Genomic DNA, 21,010 nt, shown 5'->3' with positions numbered 1-21,010 from the left:
CCTCCCCTTCTCCTTGTGCCCTCCATCTTTCCCAACATCAGGGTCTTTTCCAGGGAGTCTTCTCTTCTCATGAGGTGGTCAAAGTATTGGAGCCTCAGGTTCAGGATCTGTCCTTCCAGTGAGCACTCAGGGCTGATTTCCTTAAGAATGGAGAGGTTTGATCTTCTTGCAGTCTATGGGACTCTCAAGAGTCTCCTCCAGCACCATAATTCAAAAGCATCAATTCTTCGGCAATCAGCCTTCTATATGGTCCAGCTCTCACTTCCATACATCACTACTGGGAAAACCAGAGCTTTAACTATACGGACCGTTGTTGGCAAGGTGTTATTTGGTATATGGAACCAAATAACTGCTTTGTTCTGCATGTCTGATCATCAGAACTGGGAGTGGGGGGGGGGGAGGTAGGCCACAACAGTCTATCTTTGCCAGATGTCATCACCATGGGAAATTAGGAAACATGTCCCTTAGAGACACTCCCTTTCAGGGGTTATGCTTGTTGTGGCTGACTATCATGCAAGAGCGTGGATGCAACACTTGTGTGTCCACACCATGGTGCTCGCATGTACAGGAGAATTCAATTCAACTCATGCCTGAGGGAGAAAAGAAAAAGGGGTTGCCTAAATCAGATGTGTAAATGAAAAGGAGAGGAATACATTAAGATAGAATGAAGGTCACTATTTGACCTCACATTTGCGTTCACAATTCCCCCTGGCAAATCAGAATAAGATTATATGAGTCCATAGGGGAAGGGGCTCCATTTTAAATTCCTTCTTTTAAATGAGCACATTTCTGTGATGTGTAGCATTTTAGATTCCATTAAATACTTCGGGAGAAATCCTCTGCTATAAGCAGGCGAGCTACGCTGCATTATACTCTGTGACAGAATAGCTCTGATAATAAACTTATTTTCTTGCAAGTATAAACGATTTCAGTAGAATTTACTCCCAAGGAAGTTCACTCTGACTCTCAGAAATACTGTGGGTTTTTGGTTTTTTTTACATACAAATTTTCTGTGCCATTTAATGCTCGGGGCAGGGCAAAGATTTACCATTTCCTCTCTTTGAAACAAGTACCAATGTCATCTCAGAAAACTTCCTAGCTCTCTGTTTTTCTGTTCTTGTTTTTCCCTTAACTGGAGCCATACTTTTGTTTCTCCAGTATACTCTTTGGTATGGAAGAGTATACTGGAAAATTCTACCTCAGAGAAGACAAGATGGCGGAAGGTGAAAGTTGAATGTTCATAGTGGCCAGCTCTGATACAGGGAGATGGAACCTGTGGCTCTCTAGACTCCAACTTCCATCATGCCTTGGCACTGGCTATACTGAGGCTGATGGGAGTTGAAGTCCAACAAGGTCTGGAGGGCAACAGATTCTTGTTCTAATACATGCTCCCCAATGAACGAATCTCTGAACCAAGGCAACATGGGTGTTGAAGATGTTTATTTTCATTTAAAAAATAATAATCCCCAAAGAAAAATGAACATTATTGAAATTAAGACAGCTATGAAAGGGCAGCCAATCCACATTTTGGGTAAGAAGCCCAACATTGCTAAGATAAAAAACAACTTTGAGAGGAAAATATTCTCAAAGAGCCAGTATTTCAACAGATTAGCTATAACATCCAGAATGAGCACTCACACTTTACATTGTGGGTGTCATTTGGGGGATCGCGCACAGTTCTGCAGTTCCCAGGGAACTTACTGGCAAACAAGGGCTGGTCTGCCTCTCAGTGTTATTATTTGGAGGTTCACGCCCAGCCTCTGTAGTCAATTTTCATTGCTGGGAGGTGGAGCCAGTCCCATTTACATAGGGGGTTGAGTTGACAATAGCCAGGCAGTCGGCTCTGGAGATTCACCCACCCTACCCTCCCTTAGTTTAATGTTTTCTTGTTTGCAGGTAACTTTTTCTTCCTGTTTAGCAGGCGCTGCTACAGTCTTTGACTGGTTGCTGTTGAAGGACCAGAAAGAAATTTTCCTGCATTGGCAGGTTTTGTCTTCCCCATAGCAACCGTCACAACTTTGGTGGTTTATGGCCTTGGGTGGAATCCTTTAGCCTTTCCTTCCCTATGGGGTGTGTGTGAAGTGGTGACTCACCCCCCTGTGGCGACGATTCCAGGATCCCCTCTTAAAAGGGGTTATATATATATGGGTGTCACTGGCCATACACCGAAAGTCAACTACCCTGCGTGTGGGGATATGGACTAGGCTGCCTGCATACACATACATCTTGCAGTGCACCCCCATATCCCATTTACCCTGAGGAGCCCCAGTTTCCCCAGCTGGGGGGCTGGGAGGGATACACGCCCAAGGCCTAAGCCAAGGTCTTCCTACATTCAGAGGTTTAATAAAGTTGTGGCCTAATTTTAATTCCATAGCACATCAGAGTCTTTAGTTCTTCCTTATGATCCCTGGGGGGTGTGGCTGTTGTGGCCTGGTCATTCAAACTGGATATTCTTTAAGGCCCAACCGTAGTGCCATGTCGTCGTTTTTTGCATACTCTTTCCTTAATGCACGCACAATGTATGTTCTGGAGGGACATATTTTCCTTTATATAAAATCCCTTTATACAGCTGGATCTATCATGGCATGAAATGCCACTTCTTCCATTTTTACACGAGTGATTTATGACACATAGCTTATTGTCGCAATGTCAGTTCCTCAGGTTTAGAGCTGAACTTCTTTTTAAAGCCACCAAATTTATGCCTCCCACCCCCCGGTTTAGTTTAATTGAAACCCAGAATCATCATCATCAAGTTTATTTTCCAAACAATGCTCAAAGCAATTCACAAGAATAGGAAACAAAGCAATAGGTATAACATAGTCATAAATATCGCAAACACATTTCATAAATATGGTAATTTATATCCACATTAGCAAACTAACAGAAACATTGCTCATGGGTTTCATATACACGCACCCGCTGAGAATATCAACTGAATTATGGCTCAAATGTCATTAAATCTACATTTTTTTGCTTGGTTTCAGATGCTGATGCACTGGTAATGGGGGCACCAGGAGCACCAATGGATGTGAAATGTTATGATGCCAACAGAGATTATGTTATTGTTACTTGGAAACCACCCAATACAACCCATGAAGCTCCAGTTATTGGCTATTTTGTGGACAGGTATATGTCTGGTGGGGTTGCTGTTTCTTTTGTACATCAGACCCATAAACAATGATTAAGGAGTGTAACACTGGTTTTTACTTGCTATGGTGAATTAAGAGCAGTATCATTCGGGTCTCTTTTATTGCTCCTGTTTCTGTGTGTAGGGTTTATGATTTTGTCACCAAGTCTCCAGCCTCAGTTCCAGCCTTATTTGAGCTGGGTCACACAAGCAGATACATGGGATAGCCATCTGGGAAAACTCAGCATGAAACTCTTAATCTTAGGGTGGTAGTTCAAGCCTCACCTTGGGCAAAAAATTCCTTCATTGGACTAGTTGACCCATGTGGTCTCTTCTAACTCTACAATGCTATGATAAATCACATCTGAATGTGTGTCAGCTCCATGGACTCTTATAAGTATTTTACCACTACACTCCATTAGTACCTTAACTTACAGCAGAACCCTGCTTTGCCACCCAATGTTTCTAAAGTCACTGACCAGACTCCACATTCAGCATGGATGTGTATGGCAAGAAATAACATACATGTCTTCAACAACCCTAATAAACCACATAAGAGGAATTTTATGCATGGTTTTGCCATTCCACTTTGTTACACTTTCTTGGAGCAGTGTAGGATCCTGTCACAGCGAAGTATCTCGTCTTCGGCATTAGCTGGCTGTTACGAAATGTTGGAAAGCTTTTTCTTCCCCTTGTCTTTTTGTCCCTTTCCAAAACCCAGATGTGAAGTGGGTACTGAAAACTGGGTTCAGTGCAATGATGCTCCTGTTAAAATCTGCAAATATCCAGTGACTGGGCTGTTTGAAGGGCGTTCCTACACATTCCGTGTGAGGGCAGTCAACCAGGCTGGCATCAGCAGGCCATCTAGAATCTCTGAAGCAGTGGCAGCTCTTGACCCAGTTGACTTGGAAAGATTGCAAAGTAAGTAACATGTGAACGAAAGAACTCGCCAGCATTTATTCAAGCTGCAACCTTACACATATTTACTAAGAGGTATGTCCCACTGATTTCAGAGGGACTTCTGCTTGTATAAAAATGTTGAGAATTGCATTGTAACTTAATATTTGAAAGGATATTTTTTTTATAAAAAAAAAGGAGAAGGAGATTTTTTTTTTGTGGGGGAGTGGAGAGGTCTGTTCCCCCTATTATCTTCACTAGCTAAGAATAACACAAGGGAGCACCAACCTTGATATGCTTGGCTTTCTTGCTGTCATAATTAAAAGGTGCACTCTATGACCCAAATGGGTTCCTTTTATTTGTATTACTGCACTATGGAGCCTTCTGCCGATCCCTTTTTAAAAATGTTACTTAAAAGGCAGTTTGAAATAATACTGCCTGAAAACTGTAGGCCCATCTTTGTTTATAATCCTACTGAATTTATGTACTGTTCCGAGAATGACAGATGTTTGTAAATGAATGGGAACAAGAAAAAAAATAAAAAAATTCAAAATTGATTTTTCAGATATAGTACTCAACCTGTACATCAGAATAGTTTTCTACAACCAGTAAGCTCTTTCTCCTGCCTCTTCCCTCTGCATATTTGAAAGCCTTTGAAACTCCTCTTGATTATTTCAAGTAAAAATATAACTAATCTGGTATCATTTGTAGATTCCTCTATGGATGATGCTTAACTCTTGCCCAGACAGCAAGGAGTGATTTTCATTTGTCTGGGGTTCTTAAAACAGCTTTTGTTCTGTTTTGTTTCTATTTAACTTATAACAAAGCAATAACTAACAGGACATGTTTAATTTTGAAGAACTTTACCTCTGTTATAAATTGCTAGCTTCAATCCATTTTACAGTGATTGCTTTCATCAGTTAGACAAAGCTGAGGTCCTTATAAAAATGATTTTTGCAACAATCTAATTCATCTTCATCTTGCAATTTATGTAAGCTATCTAAGGAGGTGCTCTTGAGTTCAAACCTGAGAACATAAGAATTGCCTAAATCAGGCAAAGCAGCCATCTATTTCCTCCCAAAATCTGATAATAATATGTGATTCCAATATGATGATAATAATATATAACATGGGATTCTGTTCTTAGCTATTATGGCTTGTAATCTGATAGAATTATCTTCCATTTCTCCCCCTAAGCTTTTTCAAAAAGACATCTAACAGCAAGACTACCACAAAATCCATAGACAACATGATGTTCTTTAAAGTACTTAATTTTCATTTCTTCTGAATTATTAATTTGATTGGATGACCCTAAAGTCTCCTATTTTAAGAGAGGCTAAGATATTTCCTAGTCAGATCATTACTTTCTTCTTTTTTAAAAACAACAAGGTAAGGTAAAGGACCCCTGGACAGTTAAGTCCAGTCAAAGGCTACTATGGGGTGTGGCACTCATCTCTCAACCACCACCACCACCACAAGAATATTACTTCATTTTTGGTGGTGATACCTCATCATCCCAGCCCTCATCTGAATTAATAAAATCAGACCAGTTGAGACAACAACTGTAACCCTGAATGTTACATTTGTTGAATGAACATTTTCCAGATGTAAAAAAAAATTCCACACTTCTGAGTGGTATCAGGAAATAGTGGCGCATAAAAATGATGGTGGCTTTTGAATAAATGTAATCTTTAGAAAATGCAAAAGCATTCAGATAGCATGCAGAGCTGAATAAAAGAATAAATGTCTGTTTTGATCTTCAGCTATTCATCTGGAAGGAGACAAGCAGATTGTAATCTACCAAGATGACCTTGAAGGTATGTTCGTAATTAGTGCCTTTGTACCTTTGTACCTACCTTCCCCTGCTGCCATTTATTTAGGATTTTCTTGCCCCTGGTTGTCTTTCAGTTTCCTTCCGCTTGTCTTTGTGTGTTTCCCAGCCAAGAGGAACTCTCATTCCTCTTGCCTGTTTAATGCAGAGCTAAATATATGCACCTGTACACACATAGACAATAATCTTGGGGGTGGAAAGCAGAAGAACCCGGCCTCTTGCAACACCGCAGCTCTGAATATTGAGGAAGTAGGTTGCTGTTGCCCTGTGTACGTAAACAGTTGCTGCACTATCAGGCTACATCTGTGCCACCTCTTCCACCATCATGGTTGCCCTCAAAGGATCATGGGAAATAAAGTTTGTTGTGGTGCTTAGCATTCATTTTCCCCGCCCCACCTGAACTATAATTCCAGGCTGTTAGAATAGTTTAAGTCTGTTGAATCAGTGTCAGTATGCCTTCACAGAGCAGATGTATGGCAAGATGGACCAGTTTATTTCTAGTCCATAAAACCAGTCACATAAATGTGGGTAGCAGCACTGATAGATGGGGGGGGGGGGGAATCCAAGGGGCTAGAAATATGGGTTTTCATGAATTTTTGTGGGGGGGGGGGCGATCCTTCTTTCAGGGGCATGTTTCTAGTAGCAATTCTCAAATCCTAGGGAACCTCTAGTGACTGTAGCCCATTTTACATTTTACTTCCATATGTATTCCGCATTAATTTGTGTGACTTCTTTTTTAAAAAACTGCATAATTACATGCATACATAAACATATTTTTGAACATGTTTTCTCTCAAAATGCACATATCTAAATATATTTTATCCCAACATATATTTTTTTTAGCTGAAATTTTGCAGTATTCAGAGAACTGTAAAATCCAGTGTATACCTATATTTTGATCCACACACTAATCTGGGAGATACAGATCAGGCCAGTTTATACTGGATTTTGCAAATCTTGAATTCCGCAAGTGTCCAAAGATACCAACTCCTTTCTGCTTCTTTGACTGTGGAGCCTACAAGCATAGAAAAAGTCTGGGACTGAACCATTGCAGTTCTCATTGGCATGACTGTTCTAAACTGAAGCAGAGTTTTCACAACAGGGATGCTAAAGGTCAGAGCACCTTCATGCACTCAAAGGAAACCATGGCCTGTGTGTCTTACAGTTTTTAATAGGAGTCACCCTAGAAGTCTTCTCTCTGTGTGATGGAGTCTTTCTTTCTGTTGGATGTCTCAGGGGTTGGATTCCAAAAGGAAACGGGAGCTCTGGTCACAATGCTTTGCTCGTGTGCTCAAGACATCGATTCTATAAAACATATTTTGCTGCACTGTGCGAAATATGAGCAAGCCAGGGCTGAACTGATATTACCCTTGCTGGTACCTTTCCCGGGAAAATCAGAGGCTCACTATGTCAGGTTCCTATTGGAAGTCCGGACAAACGTTAGAACATTAGCAGTGGCAAAGTTTTTAGCGGTGGTTGCAAGAACCACTGATTCCTATCTTTAAGTCTGAACAAAATGCTTGTTTAACCTGGAGGTAGGCTGTCTGAATTGTGCATTGCTTTGTAATGATTTGCTGGGTCTCTGGACCGTAATAAAGATAGATTGATATGGTCACAATGAGGGGTGTGATATCTTTGCCCAGAAAAACAAAGGGGCAAATGCAGTAGAAATGGACAAACAGCTTTGTGTGTTTATCCTTTGAGCATTCCATCTGGGTGCCTCAAGGGGGGTGATTCCCTCTGCTGCCCATGACCCTATATTTTGGAAATTCAAAATAAGCAATGCACCCTGAGTCCCTTTTCCCCATCTCCATTTCTGTGGATGCAGAGGCATGGAAACAGGAAATATGATGATGTCACATCTTACCCTTTTCTTACTAGACATTGCAAGAGAAAGATGAGGAAGGATTTACTATTTTTGGCAGCATTCAGTTATCTTCCCTAAATTCTAGTTGCACCTTTCAGGACAAGATAGGGAATCAGGTGGGAACAATATCAGACACTTTTGCTGAGTTACAAGCATGGATTGGGCAAACTAAGGCAGTGTGGGCAGTCACTCTGATCTTTGTCACCATTTTTTTCCCAAATTAGGAAGTCTTGGATTGTTGCTTGATGGGAATTTGAGGGCAAAGGTGATTGGAGACTCATTTCTCCATTCCTATGCTGTATGTGCCATTGGTTCTCGCTATCATTCCTGGTGTAGAAGAGATATTTATTCCGTGATGCTTTCCCCTCAGTGCTTTACCTGTACTGTTTTATACTTAATTGCTGTGATCTTTCATGCGAATTTTCCTCCTTGCTCATTTTTCAGGGGCGGAAGCTTTTGGGCTCCTGTCTTTGATCAGCTCTGTCTCACATCTGCATAAAGCATGAAGACTTTATCAAGCCATTTAGTACAGCAGATTAAAGTGATTCAAACGTGATCAAAGTAGAACAAAGATCTTGTGAGATGAATACACATGGATTTTTTTTTTTTTGTTCCCTCTTCAGATTTTTGTGGGTTTTTTTTTAACATTGCCTGTGAAAAATCAATCCTTCCCTTTTAATTGGCTTGCTTGGATGTCTTAAAATAGAAATGAAGCAACTTTAATAAACTGTAAAGCTGATACTATAGCCCTTAATAGCCAAGCAATGCACTCTAGCGAGGGAGTTCAGGAAGACAAGCTCTCAAATAAGCGCTGACCTGGGAGGTTAATCTGGCATTTAACACTTACTGAGTTTATTGCTCCTCTAGGCGATGTTAAGATTCCAGGACCTCCCACCAACGTACACGCTTCAGAAACCAGCAAAACATATGTCGTACTCAGCTGGGATCCACCTGTTCCCCGTGGCAAAGAGCCATTATCATATTTCATTGAGAAGGTACTGTGCCGTATAGTTGCGTTCAGCTGTAAGGCATTTCATGGCCACCTACCCTTTCGTTTCAGATAGTTTCCCCAGTTTCAGCAAGCAAAACAATAGAATTAGCAAACCAGTCTAGGCAAGAGGAAGATGAAAAAGACCAGAAAAATATAATGTTTTGGTACTTTGATTTTTTTTCTTGTGGCCAACAGAAAAACACAATGCATTCAAAATAAAGTGCTTTTTCAGGGCTTGGTTGGCCTGGTATAGATTGAGAACAAGTGAGAGTTGTATTTGATGGACCACTGAGAAACAGTGAAAGCTTTGCCTTCCTGTTAGAAAGAGTTTGTGAGGATGGAAGTGCCTTGACTAACCACTTGCCCTGAGTGTTTCTGCTTCCCAAAGGAAAATTTGCCAATTCCTTTTCTTGACAAGGTTTGGTGCCTGCTTTCCTATTTTCAGTGAACATAAAGGTAAAGGCAAAGGGACCCCTGACCATTAGATTCAGTTTTGACCGACTCTGGGGTTGCGGCGCTCATCTCGCTTTATTGGCCGAGGGAGCCGGCGTACAGCTTCCAGGTCATGAGGCCAGCATGACTAAGCCGCTTCTGGCGAACCAGAGCAGCACACAGAAACATTGTTTACCTTCCCGCCAGAGCGGTACCTATTTATCTACTTGCACTTTGATGTGCTTTCGAACTGCTAGGTTGGCAGGAGCAGGGACCGAGCAACGGAAGCTCACCCCGTTGTGGGGATTTGAACTGCTGACCTTCTGATTTCAAATTCAAAGTGCTGGTGTTGACCTTTAAAGCCCTAAATGGCCTCGGCCCAGTATACCTGAAGGAGCGTCACCACCCCCATTGTTCTGCCCGGACGCTGAGGTGCAGCGCCGAGGGTCTTCTGGCGGTTCCCTCATTGCGAGAAGCAAAGCTACAAGGAACCAGGCAGAGGGCCTTCTCGGTAGTGGCACCTGCCCTGTGGAATGCCCTCCCATCAGATGTCAAAGCGATAAATAACTACCTGACATTCAGAAGACATCTTAAGGCAGCCCTGTTCAGGGAAGTTTTTAATGTGTGACATTTTAGTGTATTTTTGGTTTCTATGGAAGCCGCCCAGAGTGGATGGGGAAACCCAGCCAGATGGGCGGGGAACAAATAATAAATTATTATTATTATTATTATTATTCTGATTGGCAAGTCCTAGGCTCTGTGATTTAACCCCAGTGCCACCCGTGTCCCTTTTTTCAGTGAACATACTCAGGAGAAAAGAGAATCCCCTTATGGCACAATACGGAATGCAATAGGAAAAAACCAGTTCAGGTGACTAGCAACACAAGCTTTTATATATATATTTATTCAGAAGTAATCTCTATTGAGTTTAGTGGGGCTTACTTCAAGGGATGTGCATAAACCTACTTAATTCTTAATAATCACAAGGACAGTAAAACAGTAGCAATACCACCGTTATCAGGACTGAGCAATGCTCACAAAGTAGTTCATTCTCGGATTGCTGCAAACCATTTCCAGACTCTGGGAAACAATAATCCTGTTTGAGGAGCAGCTGTTTTAAGATGATTATTATTATTCACACATACACACACATGCATGCACACGCAAACAAAATCTCTCTCCTTTTATAATTCCCTTATTGATGACAGACTTCAAACAGACAAGCTCCTGCAAGGTAAAAGAAAAGGCTCACGTTACATTCTATTTGGCATGAATCCATGCTTAGTGATCCCATATTAGACAGATAACGAACGGGATAGTTGGCAGCTGACTATCTAGAAACAATAAGGATTTGTGCCAACGGTTTAGTGATCTAAGCATTTCAAGGACCTTTTTCAACAACCTTTACAAAGTAGTGATAATCACACTCATTTATTTATTTTCGAATAGTCTGTGGTTGGCAGTGGAAGCTGGCAGAGGGTCAACGCTCAAGTGGCTGTGAGATCTCCCCGCTATGCAGTGTTTGACCTTGCTGAAGGGAAATCATATGTTTTCCGAGTTTTGTCAGCAAACAAGCATGGGATCAGCGATCCTTCTGAAATAACACCTCCTATTCAAGCACAAGAGGCCATTGGTAAGTCAGTTTTAAAACGTTAACAAAAAGTGATATTGGGGTGCTGTTGGCACTGAAAAGTAGAATGTTCTGCTAGCAAGTTCAAGACTGTGCATACCGTGTATATGGCAAAATTTAAAAGGTGATTGTGAATCCTGTGAGGCAACTCATCATTCTCCCAACCAAAATCCATAGTCATGCCCATGGACCGGATATTGCCTAGCAACTAGAGCTCTTCAAATTATATTCTTCTGATAAGGCATAGAAATTGAGGTCTGACTTCTTTCTTATAGTAACACACACACACACACACACAGAGAGAGAGAGAGAGAGAGAGAGAGAGAGAGAGAGATGTCTATCTCACCTTCCTACCTTTTTAAGAGGAGTTATATGACAATTTAATCAGCATTGCTGTTTAGCATTTGTATATTTGTATTGGTGTTTCTGTCTACCAAACTAGAGTAAAATTGTTGTAATGCTAGTGGGGCAGGATTCAGCTACAGTTAAGCACAGTTAAAGTTTCAAGCAAGAAGAAATAAACACATAATTTACAATGAGTGAATTCTGCTTATCTCTATTTCCAACCAAGTCAGGAGAACAGTATGATGTTGTGGTTTTAACTATGGTTTTCTTATTGAATCTTTGTTTTATTTAGGCAGTGTTAGCTATCTTGTGCTCCTGATTGCAGGAAGTGCCAGATATAAAAAAATAACAAATGCAAAAACATGAGAAAACTCCTAAATTTTGCATCCAACACAGCCTTTATGGGATGAAAACACATTCTCACAATGCGGCTTAGGGTCTGTGGGTCAAGCGAAGGCAGCTTCAGTGATGGTTGAGACAGCAGATTGGCACCAGATTGATGGGAGCTACTACTCAGGAGGCGGGACCTGTTGCCATGGTGCAGCTCCTTTCCTCTCATTCTTCCCCATGTAGAAGCAGAGCCATTTTCCCTTCACGCTCAAAACAGTAGACAAATGTTTCAAATTTTCCCATAAATATATATGCCTAGTTGGTGTGTGCCAGTCATCGGATACATGCATCATCCTGTGCATGTACTCTCTTAGGTAAAGGTAAAGGTAAAGGTAAAGGTAAAGGTACCCTTGACCATTAGGTCCAGTAGTGGAAGACTCTGGGATTGCGGCGCTCATCTCGCTATATTGGCCAAGGGAGCTGGCGTACAGCTTCTGGGTCATGTGGCCAGCATGACTAAGACGCTTCTGGTGAACCAGAGCAGCGCACATTTACCTTCCCACGAGAGCGTTACCTATTTAACTACTTGCACTTTAAGTTGCTTTCGAACTGCTAGGTTGGCAGGAGCAGGGACCGAGCAACAGGAGCTCACCCCATCGTGGGGATTCGAACCGCTGACCTTCTAATTGGCAAGCCCTAGGCTCTGTGGTTTAACCCACAGCACCACCCACGTCCACTCTCTTAGTTTCTCAGATAAAGCAATTGTCCATATATTCTGTTTCCATTGTGTGATGTGTAGGGGATCAAGTCATTTCCCACTTTGTTACAAGCAATTGTGCCACAACCAAAAGAAAAGTAATAAGTTCCTTGTGTCATAATTTAAGTTGGGTATCTTTGAAGTTTGTTAATAAACCTAGGTATGGATTACATTGTACATCCTGTTTTGAGATTTTGCTTATTTCTGTAAATACCTTTCTGTTTTGAGATTTTGCTTATTTCTGTAAATACCTTTCCCCGTGTAAATACCTTCCTGTTTTGAGATTTTGCTTATTTCTGTAAATACCTTTCCCCGTGAATAACTTTAAAGGTCACATTTACATGCTATATGCCTTTGAGACGTACCTGGTTTTTTTGATCTTGGAAGTTCCTGGGCCAACTGATTGCTCAGGAGCCAAGATGTTCTTCTGCAAATGAGTTTCCCATTTTAAAAAGTTCTAGTGAAGTACAGCAATCAAAGATAATTCCATTGGGGTTAGGGGTTTATAGTAATCAACTTCTGAGCATTTGTCAACAGTGGCTGCTGGGTTTGATCACCCACTCTGATTAGCAAAGACTGCATTGGCACAAAATTAGCATGTAAACACAACATAGGTCACTTCCAGACAGCCTGTTTATTGAGCATTTATCCTAATTTGCTCATGGAGAGATTAGCCTACACAGGCTACTTAATGAACATTCATCCTGATTCTTTTTTGTAGGAAATTAGACCACAGTGGGGTAGCACAGCAAGTGCTACCCCACACTATTCAGTGCATTTCCCCATTACTTTCCTTACTGCAAAAAGTCTAACATTTTGGGGAAGCAGGTTTGTTTTGAAAGAGCACTAGATCTTCTTTAATTGTGCAGCCTGAATTTCCTGGTATGTGATTGAATCCCATCCAAAATAGAGAGTCTGTAAGCATCCATAGCCTCATTTTGAATTCCAAGAACAGTACAAATTTTAGGACAAAAAATCTCTCTTTGGAAGCTGAGAGGGTATCTTGAACGCATTATTTCCAGACATTGGCATCATCACACTTTCCCATTAAAATTGCTAGGACTGAAAAGCGCTTAGCTTTGGGCTGTATTGCATTGGTATTGTGCTGGTTCAGCAACTGGGGTATTGTGTGCTAAGTAGTTATTTGTTGGTGTACCAAGAGCTGGCGGGTAAGCTGGCTATATGTTGATGTGCAAATAGTTACAAACAAAACCTTCTCTTCTTGTGGCACAGTTGTTCCTTCTGCTCCGGGACGTATCGTGGCAACAAGAAACACAAAAACCTCTGTTGTTGTCCAGTGGGACAAGCCAAAACATGAAGAAGACCTGTTTGGCTACTACATTGACTGTTCTGTGGCAGGATCGAATCACTGGGAACCTTGTAACCATAAGCCCATCGGCTATAACAGGTAAAGGGAATTGTGATGGTTTGATTTATTACCTTTCTTTCCCTTTTTTTTTAAAAAAAATCTGCCCTTTGGTCAAACAGCTTCAGAGCCTTACATGAATTTTGGATGGACATTGACTAGGTTCAGAGCTTCTTAGCTTCAGCTACCTTCAAATTATTCTCTAGACCCCAAACTCTTCATTTCCCCATTAATTTGATGCTTAATAATATAAGTGCTTTTTCTGGGAGTACTCACACTTCTTTGAAGTCTCTCAGCCCCACTCACCTCACAGAGTGTTTGTTGTGGGGGAAGAAAGGAAAGGAGAATGGTAGCCGCTTTGAGGCTCCTTTGGGTAGTGATAAAGCGGGATATCAGATCCAAATATAGGTCAGGAATTCACATTATGTAATATAGTCCACGTATACATCTTTCCATTCAATCCCTGTAACAGCCTCCATCTCCATTTCTTTCAGATTTGCTGTGCATGGCTTAGCAACAGGAGAGAAATACATCTTTCGTGTGAAGGCTGCAAATGCAGTGGGAATGAGTGAAAATTCTCAGGAGTCTGAACCTATAACAGTACAAGCAGCCCTCAGTAAGTGATGTTTTGTAATGATCCAGATTCAGTAACAGCAACAAAAACACATTGAGAACTCTTTTGTACTCACAAGTGTCACAGGGCTGGCATATGTGTTACCTGATCCAAGCGGTGAGCCATCTCCCTGCAGTGACTCTGTCATGTGCTGTATAACATGTAGCACACTGCTTCATGTCCCAATAACATGGGACTGTTTCACATTATCAGAAGTTTCCCTGTGAGCAATGGCATGGCACATTCCAGTAGGATGTGGGGAGTCACAGCAATATAGGACAACCCTTGTTAGCTTGGCTCATTAAAGGAATTTAGTTGCTCAAGAAGAAGAGTAGGAACATAAAAAAGGTTCTGAACAATCTAATCTTTGGGGTCTTTAGGACATTAGGAAGATTATTAACCTAGCTGTTTTATGTTAATACTGTTGCAAGGGAACATGGAAGAGCATTACTGAGGGATGATGGGAAATCATGCCTTAGTTAAGCCTTTCTTTACCTATGTGTTTAAGGTAGACCCCAGTGAGCACTATGAGACTTGCTTCTGAGTAGACATGCATAGGATTATGTATATTCTTAAATTTGTTAGCTGAGTCTGAAACCATTATTTCACCATAACGCAACTGATAGGTAGAAAAGAAGCAATTTGGTATTATGCGATATGTTCAATTTGGACATTGTTATAATATTTCATGCGCTTGATTTCTTTAAGCCTGCCCCTCCTTTCCTTATGGTCTCACACTTCTCAACTGTGATGGCCACTCAATGACCATTGGCTGGAAGCTTCCACGATTCAGTGGCGGGTCAAATATTCTGGGTTATTACATAGACAAACGAGAGCTACATCATCACAACTGGCATGAAGTCAACTCTTCTCTTGTTAAAGAGAGGATTTATACGGTCAGTATTGCTTTCAAACTTTGGTATTTAGACTTAATATCACTTTATTTTTAAGATGTAATTTTGGCTGTGATGAAACCATTCCAAAATATGGCCTGGAAGAGAAGAAACAGTAGCACATATTGTCTGTATGGGCACATTGTGCAGTTGCATGCAGTGGATGAGATAATTAATAATAATAATAATAATAATAATAATAATAATAATAATAATAAATAAATAAATAAATAAATTATTATTTATACCCCACCCATCTGGCTGGGTTTTCCCTCCCTTCCTCTTGCATTGAGACAATGCTTCTATAGTGGTCTATTCATGCTGGCATAAAGGAAAAGACAAATTCAGAACAGGATGAGACTGTGATGCTGTTCGCACATACAGTGGTACCTTGGGTTATAGATGCTTCAGATTACAAACGCTTCAGGTTACAGACTCCACTAACCCAGAAATAGTACCTTGGGTTAAGAACTTTGCTTCAGGATGAGAACAGAAATCGTGTGGCGGCGGTGTGGTGGCAGTGGGAGGCCCCATTAGCTAAAGTGGTACCTCAGGTTAAGAAAAGTTTCAGGTTAAGAATGGACCTCCAGAACGAATTAAATTCTTAACCTGAGGTACCACTGTAGCAGTCAGCCATAGTCAGAAATAAACCATGGTTTACCATAAACAAGTAGTGTGCTGGTGCATGCTTGTCCATCATATCTGTTCCGCTTCACCCTGCCTACTTTCAGGAGAAACACAAGCACAAGTCTTGCCTTAGTGGTACATGCCAACTAGGGTCTGTTTTACTCCAAACAACCACCAGCATGAGCTAAGATCTGCTCATGACTTATTGCTCATGTTGGTTTGGGAGAAACAAACTGCAAGTGTTGGTTTGCATGTATAGATAAGCCCAGCCTTGTGCTTTGTTTCTCCTGGGAGTCAGAAGACAGGATGGAACAATTGACCAGCATGTTTGAGCTGTGGTTGATTTCTAGCTACATCTTACTGTTACTTGTTGCTGTTTGATGAATGATTCTGGACAGCAGTTTACTTCATCTGTTATCTATTGCCAACAAAATCTCATGTTATAAAAAGATAACCATTAAAAGTCCCACAGGACAGTTTCCCATTAGAAATTTTATTTTAAACAGACCAGCCATTGCTTCTCCTATGGAACCTGTCCATATTTAAATAGCTAAAGAGCTCTCCTCCCTATTTTTTCTTTTTAAATTAACTTGGTTATTTAGCTTAAAGCACTACGGAAGTTAACGCCAAATAAATGAGAAGATTTTGAATGTCTTACTTCTGTTAAGAAGGTCATGTGAATATTACCCACGTTAAATTTGTTTTTAATGTCAACTGTTCTGCAAAGGTAGAGGATTTGACAGAAAACGCCTACTATGAATTCAAAATTGCGGCCGCAAATATCGCTGGCATAGGGCAGGCATCCGAACCCAGTGAGCATTTCAAATGTGAGGCTTGGACAATGCCAGAACCTGGTAAGTAGTTTGGCCATTCATAAAGGGAATGCATTTTTGAAAATGAGTGACAGTTCAAATGTTATCACTTGACAATGGCAGTCATAATTTAATATGTTTGAGTTTTCAGCACAGTACTCCAGTTTGTCATAAGAAAAGGTTTTCACAGTTTATCAGGGGAAAGCAATACAAGGCCTGTGGGAGCCAGTGTGGTGTAGTGGTTAAGAGCGGTGGACTCGTAATCTGGTGAACCGGGTTCAATTCCCGGCTCCTCCACATGCAGCTGCTGGGTGACCTTGGGCTAGTCACACTTCTCTGAAGTCTCTCAGCCTCACTCACCTCACAGAGTGTTTGTTGTAGGGGAGAAAGGGAAAGGAGATTGTTAGCCGCTTTGAGACTCCTTAGGGTAGTGATACAGCGGGATATCAAATCCAAACTCCTCTTCATCTTCTTCTGTGGGCTGTTAACAGCCAATCATGACTCAATTCCCTTCCAGCCATGCCAGATTTTGCCCCACATTGAGGGTGCCTGGTGGGTGGGTGGGTGGGTGTGACGTCACGCCTCGGTCCAGTATACCTGAAGGAGCGTCTCCACCTCCATCGTTCTGCCCGGACACTGAGGTCCAACGCCAAGGGCCTTCTGGTGGTTCCCTCCCTGCGAGAAGCCAAGTTACAGGGAAACAGGCAGAGGGCCTTCTCAGTAGTGTCACCCGCCCTGTGGAATGCCCTCCCACCAGATGTCAAAGAGAAAAATAACTACCAAACTTTTAGAAGAAACCTAAAGGCAGCCCTGTTTAGGGAAGCTTTTAATGTTTAATAGGTTATTGTATTTTAGTGTTTTGTTGGAAGCCGCCGAGAGTGGCTGGGGAAACCCAGCCAGATGGGCAGGGTATAAATAATAAATTATTAGTATTAGTATTAGTAGTATGCCACATGCGTGGCATCACATGGCAACACACAGCCCAACATGGCACACACATGACGTCACATGGTGTGAGGGGCCCTGTCAGAGCCTCCAGTGGCTGCATTGAGGCCCATCAGGCCTTGGGGTGCTATGTGACATCACACATGCGACACCATAGGGCACCCGGCTGGGCACCCACTGTGAAACTTTTATGGGTGCCTTGGCACCTAGGGTCCCCTAGAGATGGCACATATGTCCCCTTCCATTTGGTGAATCAACTGTGGTTAGTTAATCAGTGGAGAGAACATTGTCAGAAGTGTGCTCAATAACTGGTGGGTGAGCGGCCCTAATCTTTCTTTAGATGAACTTAGAAATGATATGCAATCTTTTTTAAAAATTCAATCAACCAAAAGATCTCAGTTTGTTTCTCAAAGTCAGTCTGAGGACTTGGAAAAATGCCCGCATACTATCCCTGTCAGCCCTCACCCCCCCCCCAAAGCCTTCTTACCCACTGAAACACCATTACTCCTTCCCTTATTTGTCAAATAGTGAGGGAAGCAGCAACAATGGCGGCACGCAAGGAGTGGTTCCAAGGTCTCCTTTCTCTCCCCATCTATATTCCTCTGACACTTGGGCTAACAGAGCATCAGAGCCCAAGTGCTCAGGAAAATGATCATTCTGCCAAGGGTTTCTGCATTTGCAACAAAAACAACAAAAGTATTCAAAAAATGACCCAAATTTTCCTATCTCCACTCCTGGAAACTTTCCAAGTTCTTCCAAGGTGAGCTTCAGATAGCTTGCCCAGCTCTCTAATTAATCAAAGCAAACAGAAGCTTCTAGGTAATGTTGTTTGTCTGTTTCATTTGAAGGGAATATGTCTTCAGCCTCAAGCTTTTTGATCATAAATAGATTCCAATCTCAAGAAAGTGACTATAATCACGCTGAGAGAAAAAGGGAACCACTATTTACTTCTTTGAGTCCTTTCTATAACCTTCCACTTTGGATTATTGCCTCTGCACATGTTTGCAGAATTTCAGGCTAGTCTCTTAGTCTTTAACAGACGCATCTAGAAGCAGGAAAATGATGGGCTTGTCCTGCATTATTTGAATAAAGCAGTTTGAGTTACGTTGGGAAATTGTGGCACAAACCTGCTGCGGTTCTTTTTATATGAGAGTATTTTAATATTTGGGTATATAAATATTAATGTGGTAAGCTGCGTTGCACTGGAACTCTCAATGACAGCTATAGAAAAATAAATCATGAAGTAAAGATTCAGCCTCTCAACATAGAAAGACATGAATAAGGCACCTGTTTATAGCTGGATTCGAGGGAAATATCATTACATTCCTTGAATTTTTCTCTAGCCTTCCACTTCATGCCTTTTTGTTGTTGTTCCATTACCATGAAAAGTACTTCCTCACAAAACACAAGCAGATTGATACAAACCCTTTGCAAGAGAAATTCAAACACTACTTGCTGCCTTGAAGGACTTCAGTGGCGAATACTAGTTTCCATTTTGTGCATGCTATTCATGTGGAAACAGTAAAATCAATATAAGAGTTAATGAAATCATTTGTATTCGGTGACAAAGTTAGTTCTAAACTCAGTGGAGCAGGTTGGCACATCAGAACAGTAATAAATTAAAACTGTATTTAAAGGAAGCATTTGTGCATGCACACACACACACAAAATACTGTTTGAACACATGGAATCTCCCATTGAAATGCCTCTTACCTCAGATTGAAACTACTAAATTCCATTTAGCAATCTATGCTCTTGAATTCTAATGTATCACTCTTGTACATGAACCTGTTTGCTAGGTGGTAATTAGGACTGGACTGACATTTCTCAGAAAAGAGTTTTCTGACAAATGTTTGGAAAATGCTCTTCTTTTCAGCTCCTCCTGAACAGTCAGGAAATTTCAAGTCCCCCCTAGAGAACATTCAATGAAATGGCCTCTCCAGTTTTGCTATCTGTGAATTTTGGCTGAACTGTGGATCCAATTCTGACATAATTTAATATTGTTGAAGGAAGCAATGGGCTTTGTTCCTACTCCTTCCAGGCCTGCTCTTTTAACTTGTTGCTAAGAAATTTTTTTTCCTTCCAAATTTCAGTTCTCAACATTTCCACATTAATTTGTGATTCTTTTTTTTTAAAGTCCGCATGAAATTTCAGCAGCGTGCTAGTGCAAATTTCTCTCAATAGACACATTTGTATGTAATTTTATTTATTTATAAAATTATTTGTATACTACTATGTCATTAAGAATATGTCAAAGCAGTTTACAGCAATAGAAACAAAACCAACAAAAAAAAAACTTATTAAAGAGTGAAAAACAGACATCAACTAACCATTGTGGATATACAAATTTTTGCAAAGCAATTCACCCTAATATAATACATTTCGGTATGTTATTTTCACCAATATATGCATTTTTATGCATATATGAAAAAGTGCTAATGAGTGAAGTTTGCCTTTAAATGTGAACTGAACTGACTTTCTCCCTCATTTCTCTTGTTGACATCCATTTATGATCCATCTTCTTTAGGCCCTCCCTACGATCTTACGTTTTGTGAGGTTAGGGATACATCCCTTGTGATTCTCTGGAAAGCGCCTGTTTACATTGGCAGCAGCCCTGTTAGTGGATATTTTGTGGACTACAAGGAGGAGGAAGGAGAAGAATGGTTCACATTCAATGAGAAGCCAACATCACACCGTTATCAAAAGGTAGAAAATCTTAGAGTTGGAAGGGACCCCCGGGTCATCTAGTCCAACCCCCTGCACTGCAGGAATCTCAACTAAAGCGTCCATGACAGATAGCCACCCAACCTCTACTTAAACACCTCCAAGGAAGGAGACTAAAGGTAAAGGTAAAGGGACCCCTGACCATTAGGTCCAGTTGTGGCCGACTCTGGGGTTGTGGCGCTCATCTCGCTTTATTGGCCGAGGGAGCCGGCCTACAGCTTCCGGGTCATGTGGCCAGTATGACTAAGCCGCTTCTGGCGAACCAGAGCAGCACACGGAAACGCTGTTTACCTTCCCGCCGGAAGACCTATTTATCTACTTGCACTTTGACGTGCTTTTGAACTGCTAGGTTGGCAGGAGCAGGGACCGAGCAACAGGAGCTCACCCCATTGTGGGGATTCGAACCCCTGACCTTCTGATCAGCAAGTCCTAGGCTCTGTGGTTTAACCCACAGCAACACCCGTGTCCCTTAGGAAGGAGAGTACTCGGAAGTTATTTGGTGTGGTATTTGGAATGTTGTCACTTATATTCTCCCCCCATCTTGCTGTTAGTTGAAAGCACTTCATTATCTGTATTTTTTTTAAGGTCACCGAATTACATGAGGGCAGATCTTACATATTTCGAATTCGTCCAGTGAATGATGCTGGTGTAGGCAAGCCCTCGGATGTTTCTGAAGCTGTGCTGGTCCAGGCTAGACCAGGTACGAAGACATGATATAGACCGCTATACTTCTAAAGTGCCCAAATATCTACAACGCGGGGTAACTTTTTAAACTCTGGAAGGGGTAGATGTGGAGTTTATTTTGCTTTCTGACTATAAAGCC

At 41.4% G+C, this 21,010-nt stretch overlaps 1 protein-coding gene across 1 annotated transcript in view; it reads left to right on the top strand.

Moving 5' to 3' along the window:
* Positions 1 to 21,010, top strand: part of MYOM2 (myomesin 2) — an 80,714-nt gene that overhangs the window by 32,887 nt on the left and 26,817 nt on the right. Inside the window, exons 11-21 of the mRNA XM_081856780.1 lie at positions 2,985 to 3,126; positions 3,849 to 4,048; positions 5,788 to 5,841; positions 8,590 to 8,717; positions 10,595 to 10,778; positions 13,441 to 13,615; positions 14,068 to 14,189; positions 14,895 to 15,082; positions 16,434 to 16,560; positions 19,991 to 20,169; positions 20,773 to 20,887. Of these exons, the coding sequence (XP_081712906.1) occupies positions 2,985 to 3,126; positions 3,849 to 4,048; positions 5,788 to 5,841; positions 8,590 to 8,717; positions 10,595 to 10,778; positions 13,441 to 13,615; positions 14,068 to 14,189; positions 14,895 to 15,082; positions 16,434 to 16,560; positions 19,991 to 20,169; positions 20,773 to 20,887 (1,614 nt within the window). The remainder of the gene's footprint in view (positions 1 to 2,984; positions 3,127 to 3,848; positions 4,049 to 5,787; positions 5,842 to 8,589; positions 8,718 to 10,594; positions 10,779 to 13,440; positions 13,616 to 14,067; positions 14,190 to 14,894; positions 15,083 to 16,433; positions 16,561 to 19,990; positions 20,170 to 20,772; positions 20,888 to 21,010) is intronic.

The sequence above is a fragment of the Podarcis erhardii genome (assembly GCF_964252035.2).
Source record: "Podarcis erhardii genome assembly, chromosome: 3".
Taxonomy (NCBI): Eukaryota; Metazoa; Chordata; class Lepidosauria; order Squamata; family Lacertidae; genus Podarcis; species Podarcis erhardii.
The sequence above is the reverse complement of the archived record's forward strand: the minus strand, read 5'-3'. Positions and strand labels throughout refer to the sequence as shown.